Source organism: Venturia canescens, chromosome 6 (genome assembly GCF_019457755.1).
Source record: "Venturia canescens isolate UGA chromosome 6, ASM1945775v1, whole genome shotgun sequence".
NCBI classification, from domain to species: domain Eukaryota; kingdom Metazoa; phylum Arthropoda; class Insecta; order Hymenoptera; family Ichneumonidae; genus Venturia; species Venturia canescens.
In genome coordinates this window covers 13,229,382-13,243,953 of record NC_057426.1, presented here as the reverse complement: position 1 = coordinate 13,243,953, position 14,572 = coordinate 13,229,382, and the positions used below count along the sequence as shown (strand labels likewise).

At 40.5% G+C, this 14,572-nt stretch overlaps 1 protein-coding gene across 2 annotated transcripts in view; it reads right to left on the bottom strand.

Moving 5' to 3' along the window:
* Window positions 1-14,572, bottom strand: part of LOC122412502 (uncharacterized) — a 217,189-nt gene that overhangs the window by 66,693 nt on the left and 135,924 nt on the right. For both annotated transcript variants that reach the window (XM_043422064.1, XM_043422065.1), the window contains exons 6-7: window positions 6,243-6,361; window positions 676-979 (exon numbers count right to left, since the gene is read on the bottom strand). In XM_043422064.1, coding sequence (XP_043277999.1) covers window positions 676-979; window positions 6,243-6,361 — 423 coding nt within the window. The remainder of the gene's footprint in view (window positions 1-675; window positions 980-6,242; window positions 6,362-14,572) is intronic.

The following is a 14,572-nucleotide window of genomic DNA, read 5'->3' as shown; positions in this document are numbered from 1 at the left end:
AAGGATGAGAGAGACGGAGGAAGAAAACGAAGAGGGTTTTCGTCGAAGTAGGACTAATAAAATTTGATGACCGAGGAACTTTGGTAATGAGAATGTGGCATGAGAAGTAAAGAGGACGAGAGTAAGCGCCCACTCGAGGAAAGCGTATTAAACCGTGAGAGAAAGGGAGGGAAAATAGATAGAGAAAAAGGGAGAAATCGCAGAGTGCTGAACACTATGAAAACTTTCGTGAGACGCGAGAGAGCAACGTTTGCACGCTAACGTTATGATTTATGATATTTCATCGTATATAGAAGGAGACGAAGGGAGAGAGCGAAACGAAAATCACCGGAGCCCTGAATTCTCGCAATTTCTCCGTTCCTCATTTCTCTTCCTCAACGGTTAATTATCAAACGTTCCTTTTGGTGGGACCAGAATGAGACAAGGGAGATGGATTCACGAATGGAAAACATAAATAGTAGAGCAGCCGTGAACCCATCCATAACGAAGAGTCAATTTTTCCAAAACACGTGTTTTTTCGCGTCGAATAAAAAAGGACATATTTTATTTCTCGTTTGTACGATCCTGCCAATCTCAAACGTTGAGAATCAAGTTGCCTCGATTCAATTTTCCATACATCTACGTTCAAAATGTCGCCCAAGATTTTCAAGTTTAATTGAAAAAGGCATAAACTACCTTGTGCTGTTGGGCTTGCGTTGGCTCGGTAGCCAGAAGTTGTTTGAGAGCTGTATGCCCGTGACCATTTTGAGTGGTCGGTGCACCCGGTGTACTTGGTGTGCTGGGATTGCTGCTCGGTGTATTTGGCGTATGGGGTCCAGTTATCGGGCTGCTGGGACTCACACTCTCGTTCACTTTACTACCGGCGTGATGATTTTCCGTATGACGTCGCAAGCTCCTCGCGTCGCAATAAGATTTTCCGCAGCCCTCGGCTTTGCACTCGAACGGTTTTTTATTTCTGTGTGTCACCATGTGTCCATTTCTGTGGGCAGTCAAAAAAGATGGGAAACGATTTAGAGGTGCGTTGCAAAACGTCTCAAAAGGTCATCGATATAAAATGCGATTTTTATTTTCATATTTTTCAATCTTTCTTGCATTTTTCGAATCCTCGGCGATGCCCCTACCCCATAGATTTCTCATCCAGGTTGAGCAACGGAGATTGAGCTCTTAACGAGTTTCACTCGCGTACGTATGTGGACGAGGGACTCGTTAAAAGTCGAGTAGCAGCGTATGCCGTGGAAAGTCGCATTGACACGCGGCGGGATGAATGGGGGAAAAAGAAATGAAAAAACAGACAAAGAGGAAAACGCGAAGCAGTCGAGTAAACGCGAAAGAGGCCTCTCGTCTCTGCACCTGTGTGTTTGGCGAATTCTAGATTTTTCCCACTCTCCTTCCACACGCGTATAAATGCCTGTCAAGTCCCATTGAATGACAAAAAAGTGGGCGTTTTGTGTTCCAAGGAGATAGAGAGAGAGAGAGAGAGAGAATGCGGAAGCGAAAGGTGGGAGAAAGAGAGCGAGAGGGAGAGGGAGTAAAAGAGAAAGGAGGCCTTTTGGATTCCATCTTCTCTGGTTTCGTGCAACAAGTAGTCAGGCCAATTTCACAGTCTGCTTATACATTTCTATACATATGTATATATCGGGATTCAAAGATTGAGAGAGAAAAGCAAATATATAAGATGGAAAGAGGGGTGAAAGATTAAGGGGAAGAGGAGGGAGGAGAAGCCAATAAACACGCATAGACATGGAACTCCCAAGATCGTGGCTTGTTCAAGTAACCACCTTAACTTCATTTATGATAGCATTAATCAAAGAATTACTATCATAGAAAAGCTCAAGAAGTTGTCGATAAATTGCTTCTAGCTCCATTTATTTATGGAATAACCTGCCACCGGTAATTAACGTCGTTTTAAGTCATTTACTGTCACTAAGAATTAACGAATGTCGTTAAAGCCCACGCGGCTTTGTATCCTCCGAATTGGAGCCTCGGAGCTTGCCGCAGTGAAAAAAGTATGTGCGTGCACAGACCAAAGGATCGATATCACTGATTGATTGAATTTCGTCGAAATATAAACGAGTCGCAGCTTTCAATTGACTCGTCAAATATACAACCGATCCATCATGCCGCTTGATAATAACGTGGAGGAAAAACATCAGCGAGATACGTAAGTTGACAAAAAAAGTGAAGTGACATTGAGCAGACAGTCAACTGCAAATTTCAGGAGAAGCGAAAGAGGATTTGCCTCTTGCGAATGATGCCAACCCATCGGAGGATCTCTTCACGATTCTGACCTCTCGTCTCATAATTGGCTTCATAAGTTAGCTCTTCGGAGCCGAGAATTCAACGGGAATATATCCCTCCCATTCTTGGTCAGACGAGCCTCGAACCTCGTGTTCGTACGTCCTGGATTTTACTAGGATTCCGTACAGCCGTGAGAGGTTTCCGGGCTTGGCGATTCAAGGAGCGAACCCTCGGTTGTACCACTCGGGGGAGGGATATCGTATTCAGTAAATTTCAACAACTCTCTTGCCGCTATCTCACTTTCCCTTCGTCTCTTTCTCTTTTTCTGTCTGGCCCCTGAAGTAGGAAAAGAGATCGAGAATGAGCTCTGTTACGTGAAAACCAACGTATCCGTGCGGGCTGTTCGCACTACTTTGAGTTCTTGAGCAAAGTTTCTTTGTTGAATTATACTTGCATTATTTGTTGTCGGAGATAAAATTCAAAACGCTACCGCAAAAGAGTGAATTGTCAACTACGATGATGTTGATATTTACTCGCGGAGTTCATTTTCGCGAGAGCTTCTCGCAATAACGATCACAACGAAAAATTGACAAATTTTGTTCTCTCTTGCGGATCATTCGTTTAGAAATTCGGACCTTTTTTCTGTAAGTTAACCCCTAGAAATGGGTAAATCCTGAAACAGAGAGGATACTCGGAACGGAGTCGAGATGGAGATTTCTCAGGGAGTTTTATGGGCAACCGATACGAAATGCTCTGGGGGGTAGAAAATATCCTCTTAAACTGTTAGGGGGGCTCTTGAGCTCGTAAAGTTTGTAAAAAGCTCAAAGGGACGTTCTTTTGACCCTTCCACCGAATGAGAATCGTTTTAATTCGTAAAAGCTTATTTCCTGAAGTTTTTAACGTGGCTTTACTTCTCGGTGTATATGTGAGGATAAGTGAACATGTAGATTTGGATCTCCATATCTATATACATTTACAAGTAGATTTAGATCGTTCCTTATTCCTATTTAAATGATTGTTTCGGACACGTGCATGTGTATACATATTTAGTTATTTCATTAGACTCCGTAAGTATATGTACTTATGTGTATATGCGATCGGAGTGAATTACGATACAACGGTAAGGACCTATGAAACAGGAGGAAACTACCAACTATTGGATAATGGTGGATTAAGAGTAAATGGATAATAAAGAGGACAAGAGAGCAAAAGCTTCCAAGAGGAAAGAGGACGAAAAAAAAATGAAAATAAATTCCAATGCAAAACTAACTCCGGGGACTCGCTAATTATATCGATATTCCAATAGCGAGTTTCTCATTGTAAGGCTTGGCGAACACAACGAAACTTTTCTCGAACTAGAGAACGAGAGGGAGCAGGGAGAGAGATTGAATGAGAGAAAAGAGAGAGAGAGAGACTAATTTGTTCTGCGCCGTCTACTATTTTTCATCCTGAGGAAATACGATTCGATGCGAATAAGTTTAAAGTGCAATGCCTCTAATGACCAGGCCTCGTGAAGCTGAATTTTTTGTAGTTTTTTTTTGTCGATTTTTGTGCTACGAATATTGAGAGTTTTTCTGCTTAAAAAAGTTCGTCATCAGGTTCGTGATTACGTGATTCAAAATGGAAGCTGAAAATCATTCCTTTTTCAAATTCTTCAGTAAAGTCTCTTAGGGTACGTTTCCACCAGGACTGAGTTTGAAAACATCACTCGTTTGCCCATAGCCCATGATATGAGAGAGGCCAGTGTACCCAAGATTCACGTTTTCGAACGCGGCTCAGAGAGGAGCGTTCCTATTGGTTGACTCTCCGGTGGAAACGCACCCTTAAGATTTTTTTGAAAATCCTCATGTTCTCTGATAACGGCAATCCTAGTTCATGAAATTATTTCATCGGAGATGAATGAACGAGCCGATGTAAATGAAAAGACAAATATTCGATAAAGAATAATTTAATAAAATCTTTTTAATTATGACGCTGAAGTTTCCAACGTTGGAATCCAACGAAATGATTGAAAAAAACTCTCCAATAATTCCAGTAATTCTCCTATTTTGTTCCCTGTCAAATTTGCATTTCCTAGTTTTTCAAGCTGCACCAACGATTCGTGAAATAAAAAATCGGTGAATTGCAAACGTTTTTTTCGTTCATTTCGTTGGACTCCAACGTTGGAAACTTCAGCGTCGTTTTTAATTTGATTCCTACGTTTATATACAGATCAATATTCTGAGAGAGGGTTTAAAAATAAAATAAAAAAGTAAATGTAAATGTGCGTTTTATAATGAGGCACGAGATACGAGTGAAACGAAAAAGACCAAAGAGGCTTGAATGTCAGAGAGAACAAAGTCTCTCTTATATGGATTTAGGAATTGCAGCATCCGAGCTTTTTCGCGATAGTGTAGACGCACGAACAATGAAGGTATCGAGGCGGGTGCTCTGCTTTTTCAATTTATATGTGTATATATATATATATATATATATATATAAATATATTACATCGAAACGACATATATCTTGGATAGCGATATCGAATTTTGTGTTCTATTATTCGAGGCTTTCCATTAGTTCTCGAGACAGTTCAAAGGGTGATTTATAATTCGCGTATGTATTAATACTCTTCCTTTTTCTTCGTGGATTTTTCCACTGTCTCGTTCGAAAGTATATACGGGGAAAAAAAATCTCAAGTTCATGTCATTTGATAGAGAAAAACTGTGAATTTAAAAAATAATGAAACCTGTCACAGACATTCGAAATTCTAAAAAGTCCTGAGAAGCAACGAATGGGTTTTTCTGATCGTAAAAGGGAACAAATCCTCGATTGAAAGCCTTCTGTGAATATTTTGAAAATAATGATATTCTGCATTCAAATTAATGGCAAAAATAAATGTAATTAACCGATTGTATGAATCAATTAGTGCTTCGAGTTCATGGAGAAATACCTTTTTAATTTTATGCTCGAGGTACCCGACAATAGCTACGTTAATCAAAGGTACGTCAACAAATTGATGAGACAGCGATAAAATTTGCTCGCGTCGAAACGTTCGTTTCGTGACAATTTACAGGATATACGAAATGGGAATCGAGAGAGATGAAAAGACTAGAGAGAAAGGAAGCCAAGAAACATAGTTTCCGGGCTGGAACGGTAGACTTGTGAGTTTTTCTTGCTGCTGAATCATGGGAATGAGACAAAAGGAAAGAGCGCGAGAGAGAAAGAGAGAAAAACGCGAGAGACAGGGACAGGAGGTGGAAGAAAGTAGAAACGGGATTTAGAGAAATCCGTCTTTGACGAAAAATACAGCGTGACCCAATGTCCGTAGTTCGTCTGATAGAAAGCAAGGATGTCTTTCGATGTTTTCTTTCTCCATTTTCTTTATCTGTTTCATTGCGAGGATGCAGCATCACTTTTATACATATAGCATACTCGGCCATATCGATTTCCTCTTTCCTCTGCACCTCCTCTTTTTCCTCCTCCCTTTTTGCTACTTTTTCTCGGAATTTTTTCACTCTTCCCCTCAATTGCGCTCTTCCCCTCTCTCTCTTTACAAGAATCGCGTAAAAAGAATTGAATTGAATCCTCCACAACCCACAATCTTCTATATATTTCTCCCTCACCTCCTCAACCTTCTCGTCCTTCTTCTTTTTTAGCATTCGCCACCTGCTGTTTTCTTTATTTTTTCTTTCCAATCCCCTTGCCGGGCTCTCTCTTCGCCAACCTCTATAATCCGCTGCGCTGTCCTTCATCTTTTTTTTTTTTTCATTCCTTCCCGCCCCACGCGTTTTTCCTATCGTCGACACGCCTCCGTGTCCAATTTGGCATTTTTCATTGTGTGTTCGAGTGTGTTTGGAATACAAAATGTGACGAAAAAATTAAGTAAAATTCGAGAAGAAGTTTCTTCTACAATTCTTCATATTTCTCTTAAAATGAGGATAATTTATAATAAAATCGGTGTGAAGCCACTCAAGAACAGCAAACGTGAATCTCGCTGCGGTGAAATTAAATTTAAAACTCACAAATGATCCTGTCGCTTGAACGCTTTGCCACACATCGTACACACGTATTTTCTCTCGTTGCTGTGTGTCAGCTTGTGTTTCGTCAGGGCCGAGGCATTGTTGAACGCCTTCCGACACACCTGTAAACAAATCAAGTTTTCCGTCAGCTATTTCTGATTAAATTAAGAAAGTTTAGTGGGAAATAGTATATTAATGAACAGAAAAATGTGAAACTTTACAGAATGTTAAATTATGATCTAAAAGTCATTCGTACAAATTTTTGAGGTTTTTTCTGCCTCAACAAGCCACGTTAACATGACCTCTTATGAGAAATCACAGAGTAGCTGTAGATTTTTGTCCATATTTCCATTATTGATGGATAGGATGGAACAAAGTTTGAAAAGTAGAGAGATGAAGTATTTCCGATCATTTATCCAGCTTAAAATGTATCGAAGGTGACTTATGACAGGAGTAATTACCAAAATAAGGCATGACACTCGCTTCTTTCCAGAACGTCACTAGAGACGTTGCAACGTTTCATATTCGAGGTTATGTGCGCGCGTAAATATGAAATTTGAATTTATGTATCAGCAATGATGTGCAGACTGGCAAACACTTTCGAAAGCTTTTTTGCTAGAAGGATACGAGTCAGAATGATTATCGATATAATAAATTTACAAACAAATTGAGAAGTATTCTTTTATTTCCATGCATATTTTTTTATAAACGCAGTGTTTTTCTTGAAAACTAATGTATTTGAAGCAGCTAATGAACCGTCAATGACATATGATCTGTTTTTAAACGCACATAAACGCGCCCGCATGAAAACGAAAAGCGACGTTGACAGATGAACTATTACTGAGGTCAAACGATGGTCTAATATTTTTATGACTGGTTGGGTAACTGAGTAGCTTCCTTAATATATAAAATATCAAGTATGGAATTTCGTCGATGGTTGTTCAATTATCAGGATTCAAATTTCTGAAATAATATTCAACAGTTTTCGATGACAATTAGGAATGAAGAAACTATTGAAAATTTTGTAGTGATTTGCGTCGACTGCGAGACTCGTCTAAAAATAATGGAAACGTTCTTTCTTTACGAGCGTCAGACGAAGTTTATGCATTCGGTGCAGCCAGAGAGAAATGTTTTGCCCCGAAGCGTCTTCCAGTGCGGAATCATTAAAATGGTTAATTGGCTATGAGGTTAATGAGCAATAAAGACAAATACGTGATCGCACACGATTCTAGCAGGATATTCACTCGTTGTTGTCACGTTCGCCGTGTTCTCTTTGTGCATACTCCTCAAGTCCCAACGGTGAATAAAGCGAAAATTCTCGTTATATGGGAAGCGTAAGTAACAACGTTGTGTTCTGTCTGGGAAACGGGGCTATACGAGCGAGCATGGTCCCTTGTAGTTGGCAGTCCGTGGTCGTATAAACGAATATCGTGGGAAAAGTAAACCGTACCGATGCACACGTATGAAAATAAATACAAAGTGTTCCTAAAACCGGAGTTCGCATTTTCAAAAAATCTATTGGTAATTGACAACAAAATGAGATAGTTAATTAGAAACTTTTGATTCGAAGCGTTGTAAAGGACGAGGCTGAGATGGGAGAATAGAAGAGTTTTACTTTCCTTGCCAATTTGTCCTATTACCACACGAAGTTGGTAGAAAAAAATTAATTAATATTTCATCAACGACAGATTGCGGAAGAAAATAACGGATAACTTTTCTCATCAGAATTTCGTAACTTAACGGTTCCTCAAAGCCCGAACACAATTCCTTAGACACCCTGGACGTTCATTGGTGTAATGCATAAACAAGAGAATTCCGTGGAGAAGAAGAATAAGAAGAAGAGTGGAAATGGAGTTGGGGGCGAGAATAGTGTAGTTGTTTCGTTTTTATTCAACGTGCTAACGCGGCGCTGGTCTCGTTACGAGCGTTTTATCGGCCTATTAAGCTTTCATTTGTCCCCGGTGGACGTTGAGCTCTGAGTATACTCACATGTGAACACGTACGACACGCGATTATATGAATGTACGTGTGTGTATACCGATGGTCGAGAGTAAGGCGCAGACCTGCCTAGATTAGTTAGAGCCCGAATGAGGAAAAGCACATTGTCCAGGGATATGGAATAGCGAGCTGTATGTATGGTAATGAAGGGAACAAAACCTTAATGATGATTAATCACAGTCATACGTGCGTTCACACGAAGCTTTTAAGGCTCCCTCGCTCCTTGGAATAACTAAAAAGCTCACAAAAATAACAATCCCATGGGAAGGCTTCTACCGGGCAGTCGAGTATTCTTGTCTTAATTAGATTTCAATTTTCATCAATAGTATAATTTTATTCGTTATTTAGACAGCGATTCTCCATTTAAATTAATTCAGCATCGTTGCCACTCCATCGGATGATAATTCGATTTTTCTGCAGAAAATAAGACATTTTTAAAGCTCGCAATTACAATAAGAAGTGCTTCGATATGGCTTCATTTTTCTATCCTTTGTTTAATCAAGCGCGAAATAAGGTCGAGCGATAGTACATGTGGAATACTCATTTTACGAAAAGTTTAGGGTGAATAATGATTCTTTTGGATGGAAGAATGACATTTATTTATGTTGGAAACGATCTGATGATGGAAAGAAGAAGAAGAAGAAGGTCACGTTAACTTTAATCTTCTTTCGCTGCAATATATCAAACCCTTGTCTAGTCTGTTTCTCTCTCATTCTCTCTCCCTCCTTCTCCTATTTTTTCTCTTTCTTTCTCGCTCTCACACTTCGAGGCAAAGAGACTTCCGGTTGAATGGAAATTAATTTCTAATACACCTGGGGCTCTGGTCACACTACGTTAAGTTCCTTCGTCTTTATCCTCGACGAAGACCGACCTAAGTTTTCTTTTTTTCTTATAGGAACGTCCGTCCTTTCGGCCCCTGTGGAAAAAAAACTTTGAAAGATTCGGAGCTCCATTATCGGAAATCTTTTTCTCTCTCTCTCTTTCTTTTTTCACGTTTCTGCAAGATTTTTCTCGTGACCATTTCCATCCTCAACGTCGTTCGCACGCCCGAGAGCTGCGTTCTCTTGGCACTCGAGTTCGAAATGGATTTTACACAAAAAAGCGTCAAGAAGACTTTCCATTTGCCGAAGAATCGATGGAATGAAAAACGAAATAAAAAAATAAATTCATTCCACAATGACAAGAGTCGTTAGTTCAAATGTCACGAAAAATAAAAAAAGAAAACAAGCCACATTTGATTTTGTTCTATTTTGTCCCTCAGCATCTTCACGGTGTAAAAATTGGCGATGATTCAATCGATATTCAATCGATATCAAGAAAAAAAGCTCAAATCACAAATTTAAAAAATTTATCATACTTCGGACCATCCATGGATGAAATTAACAACTGTACATATCAATTACCATATTCGGATCGTATGGAAAGTGACGTATGGTCAGGCGAGTCGACGGAATGGGAAGTATAGTGTTAAAGAAAGATGAAAGTTTTCCCCCAAAGTCATGCGTTTCCATTGATATAGTCGAACACTGCATATTCGTATTGGAATGAAAGAAAATTACGGAAGAGCTACACCAGGTGGAACGTCAGGCATTACATTGAGTATCTTGCATGAGGTAAAAGACTTGGTGAGGATAAAGCACGTGCAATTCTGACTGTGCTTGAGAACTGAGAGAAATTTCGTGTTACAAGGGACGAGAGTGAAGGGAGACTGAAAGTTGGAATGGAACGGGAGAGGAATCTCTTTTTGATGGTACTAGTAGAGAGTGAATTCTGGGATTCGTGTCTGCATACTCGTCGTCTTTCATCCTTGGCGAGGAGAAAGAAAGGACGAGAAAGGGCGAGAGGGAGGGGGAAAGAGGAAGCCTTCTATTTTCAAGATTGAGTGAACGGCTAAGATCTTTCGATCCTTCTGTTAGCGGCTTCCAAGCACTTCATTTTCCTCCACTCGAGGATGCAGTACTTCATTGATAGAAGGTGGAACGCTTGTGGAGCGAGGGATTCTTCACAAGGGTAGGCATGCGCGAAAACACATGCACCTCCATTTACAAAGGGATTAAGAGATATAAATGTATGCATGGAGTTGTTCTTTTGAATGGGGGGCAGAACACGTGGAGGTTTTTGCAGGAGCTATGAGTTCAAGTAAAATTGTCGTAGGGCTGGATGCCACGGTAGGAAATCTAATTTGCGTAGTTTAACTCCCATGGATGTTGATGGCGAAGTAGCACTGACGAGAGTCTACCATGCACCCACCAACACCACGTTTCACAATCCAGTTGGCAAAGTTTCTTACGTGAGTATGCGTAGGAGAGTTATGTTTCTAGTTGAAGAGAGCAGAGTAGGAAAGCCGAAGACGATTTCGAGTGGAGGAAGAGCTGAGAGAAAATTAATAGGGGTGCTGGGGGATGCAAAGATATTCTTGAAGGAATGAAACAATATCCTGCATGAAGTGAAGAGACCGAGATGGAGAAATCCGGTGAACCGTCTCCACTCCCGACAGAAGAGAGAGCCAAGTGAGCCTTTGTATTTGGACTCTCTCCTTCTCGTTGATGTTTCTTCTCGGTGTTATCCTTCTAGGGTTTCAGCTGCGTTCGGTTATACGCTTTTCTGTATGCCAAGTGCGTCCCACGCTACATGTATCGTAATGCGCAAACAAAACTCTCTCTCTCTCTCTCTCTTTCTCCTGATCTCTCCCTGGATACATATGGATAGGTGTGTAGCTTGTTGAAGCTAAACAAACATCATTACTATCAGACTCCTTCCGGTTTGAGGATCTAAGGGAGACGCTCGGGCATTGGCAACCTTCCTGACGGTTGCTTTTCCATCTTTTCCTATGTTCTCTGAACTGTATGTACTCTGTCCTTCTGGCCAACGAAACAATCTGAATAAACATGATTTCACGATCTACCGAATCCCTGAAAGCCAATAATACTCTTCGTCCAAGCCTCTCATCGCGAAGAATCAATGCCAACCTCTGATCAACTGCCAACTATTGTGTCCCTCTAGATTTTCTCTGTTTCTGAGTGTATCTCCTGGTCTTTTGCGGTCGTCGAACCCTTACCCTTCTCTCGATAACCCACCGGCTGATGCCAATGTACACCTACCGTTCTTGAATACGTAATCCGTTAGTGGTAACATCGATGCTTCGTTAGAAGTGGCTTTTCCAACATCTAACCAAAGCACACCAGGTGGAACCGTAGAGGGCAGGGGACAGGAGGCCACCGTCGAATTCCATGCCACGAACTGCGGAATACATACTAATCCTTCCTACTTGAAGTAACGCGACAGGTTCCCATTGAGATTGTAAATAAAAACATGCTTCGGTCATTACTACTTAATAATGTTTCTGGAATATCTAGAGTCGCGGTAGTTACTCGAAGACGAGTAGGGGAGACCCGAGCCAGTTGGCCAACGGGGCAAATTGACTAATAAGCAATAACATTCAAACTATGGCATGTAGAGATATGATGCTTAGTTGATGTAATTCATTGTAACCTCTTTCTCATTCCTGTGTCTCAACGCGCCGGAGCGACACGTCGTTTAGAAACAATGAAGAATTTTCATTAGTACAGGTACAAAAGCAAATTTTTACGTCAATCTTATCTATCTCTTGCAGCCTCGAATTTTTTTTTCCAATTCTTACAATTATTACAGTTATTACAATTATCCTCTACATGAAAGTTCATATATTGACCTATAATTGTGTTTAGTATTTTTTTAAAACTATGGCTATAATTTGCTGGTAGAACGTTTTGTTGCTCAATAAAACAGTGTGGGGTAAGGAGGCCAACAGTGGTATGGGGTTGGTTGATACACGTGTCGATGTACATGAGTGCTCTAAATGGGCCACTCAAGGTGTGCCAGTAAAAACATAATATTCTGTGTGTGTAGAAACTATAATTTTGATTGTGAAGACGAGGATGAAGATCGCGTATTCCTTTTTCTCACAATTATGGACAAAAATTATCTTTACATTAACGTATGTCAACATTTTGTATTCATTGTTCGAATCATCAAATAAGTAATATTTTTATTCATTTTACTTAGTTGATTATCAGGTACAAATAGTACCATAGTCAACTTGCCCCGACCGTGGGGTCGGTTGACACAAAAACGGTTCGTCAAAAAAGTGATTCAATAACTCATTTCATTTTACATTTAAAAATTCAAATTTTTATCTAAGATAGAAGAAGGTTGCTTTTATCCGAAACAACCATTTGGTTTTTGAAATCATTTTCAGTTCCTTGTTTACAAGCAATAGTTTGAAAAGTTGGCCAGCCAGCCCCAGTCTTCTGTACATCAATGAAAGCGAGTTTGTTGCCACAGACTCTACAGGAGGCACCGTGTTTCCAATTCCTTCAAAAACTTCTGTCTTTGATAAAAAAATAATTACACAAATTCATAGAATATCGCAAGTTCACGTATTTTTTAATTTCTTTCTCTCACCATTTTCAATGGCTATGAAAGGTTGAAGGATGCTCCTTCGGTCGTTCTGATTGAAGACTCAATTACGATCAATCGAGTTGCTTATCAAATGGATAATTGAAAAACTTGGTTGAATAGTTCTCCAAACCTCAAGGGCCATGAGGCCAAACTCCACGACGCTGTTCGAGGAGAATATCTCAACTTATCCACGTGATTAATCAACGGGGAAGCAACAAGAGGATCAAACATCTGGAGAAGTAAAGATCCTGGCAAGCTCTTTAAGGTACAACGACGACAAGGACGATATAAGCAGTTCCTACGAGATAGGAGGAAGACTGAACTATGGCAAATGCGAAGCGACGAAGCGTCAAACAGGAGTCCACCATTCTGCAGTTTATCATTATTGGCAAGATGGAAGGCATGTGAAAGGAACTGCGTTGTCGAGTTTCTCATTCCCTTTCTGAGCATGGCTAGCAAAGCCATGCTCAGAAGGTGTTAACTACTATTCCTGCACATTTGAGACCATTTTACCTGTATTACAACGAAAAGGCGTCGCTTGAGATTACACCGAGAACGTGTTAGACCAATGTACGTCCTTTTGACTGTAACATTTCAAGCTTAACGTCTGTTGGTCAATTAATTAACTCAACGAGCAAAGCTCTTGCCTTAGTAGCCTTGGAGTCGGTGCCATCAGTAAGATTAGGTGACATTGATGCTCCATTGCCTTTGTGCCCGAGACCGGAAGCCGTTCTCTAAAAGCGCCTTGCACGACACACATACTCTCGCACTATTCTCGTTGTATCTTCGATCTCTCTAATCTTACTTCTCAAAGGCACATAGCAAGAACCATAAGGTAAATTTCACACTGAAAGCCAGGATCGAAATTTCCTTCAATCATTTTTAATATATATACGCAAAAGTAATAACAACTTCGTTTTGATCCATAACGTAGACTAAGATTAGTCCGTTTTCTTTCGTTCCGTGACTTTAACGTCATTCTTTTAACAACTAAATTTCCTACTGTAGCTTTCCAGGCTCCTGGAGATAACAAAAAGTATTGCACGGGAAACGCTGGCAGCATCTGCGCCACGTTATCAGGAGAATCTTAAAAAGGGTCACAAGATTCCAAGCATAGATGAAATTCGTATTCAAGCTAGCGGAGGTTATTGTAGCTCGGTAAAATTGTGCATCGACGTACACGTGCTGGAGAAAAAAGTTCGAAGCTTCGCAAAACGAGTTTTAAATTCCCGTTGCTTCGCTCGAGCTTTTCCACAATCTCGAAAATTTGATGTACACGAAAATTTATCTCTCTATGACTCGCGGAGTTCGAGCTCGATGGAAGTGCATGATGAAGAGTACATGGAAATTTTTGATCAGGGATTCCGACGTTCGCGCAATTCAGAGAATTAAAGGAGGAAGAGGGAATGACGTAATTGCACAGCGAACCTTAGCGAAATGGACGGAGGCATGAAAATATGGAATGTGTATCATCGAGTCTTTATAACCCAAACAGAAAGCTTTTCAGATGCCTCTTTATTCGTAGCTTTATTCAACAATATATAAACAAAATCCAAAGTAGAATCGCGGGCAATAAAAAATGGTAAAGGGCCTTAGTATTTGGTCCCGAGCTCGAGTCTGCATTATTAAACATTCAACCTGAGACAGCCTGTATCTATAGATTGAGTTTTTCTCACTACTGGTCCATGAACCAAGCCCCGCCGCACCCTCAGGGGGTGGATATAAATTCTATTTTATCGGGGGATCGTTAATTGCAACTGGCTATACTCGCACAGCAGCAACCGGGTACATAGCCTGCGATGGGAATGAGGTGAAAGGGATGCCGGTGAGAAGGAGGGTAGGAAAAAGGGGAGGGATGAGAAAGAGAGTCGATAAAAGCCCGCTCTCGCACTCGT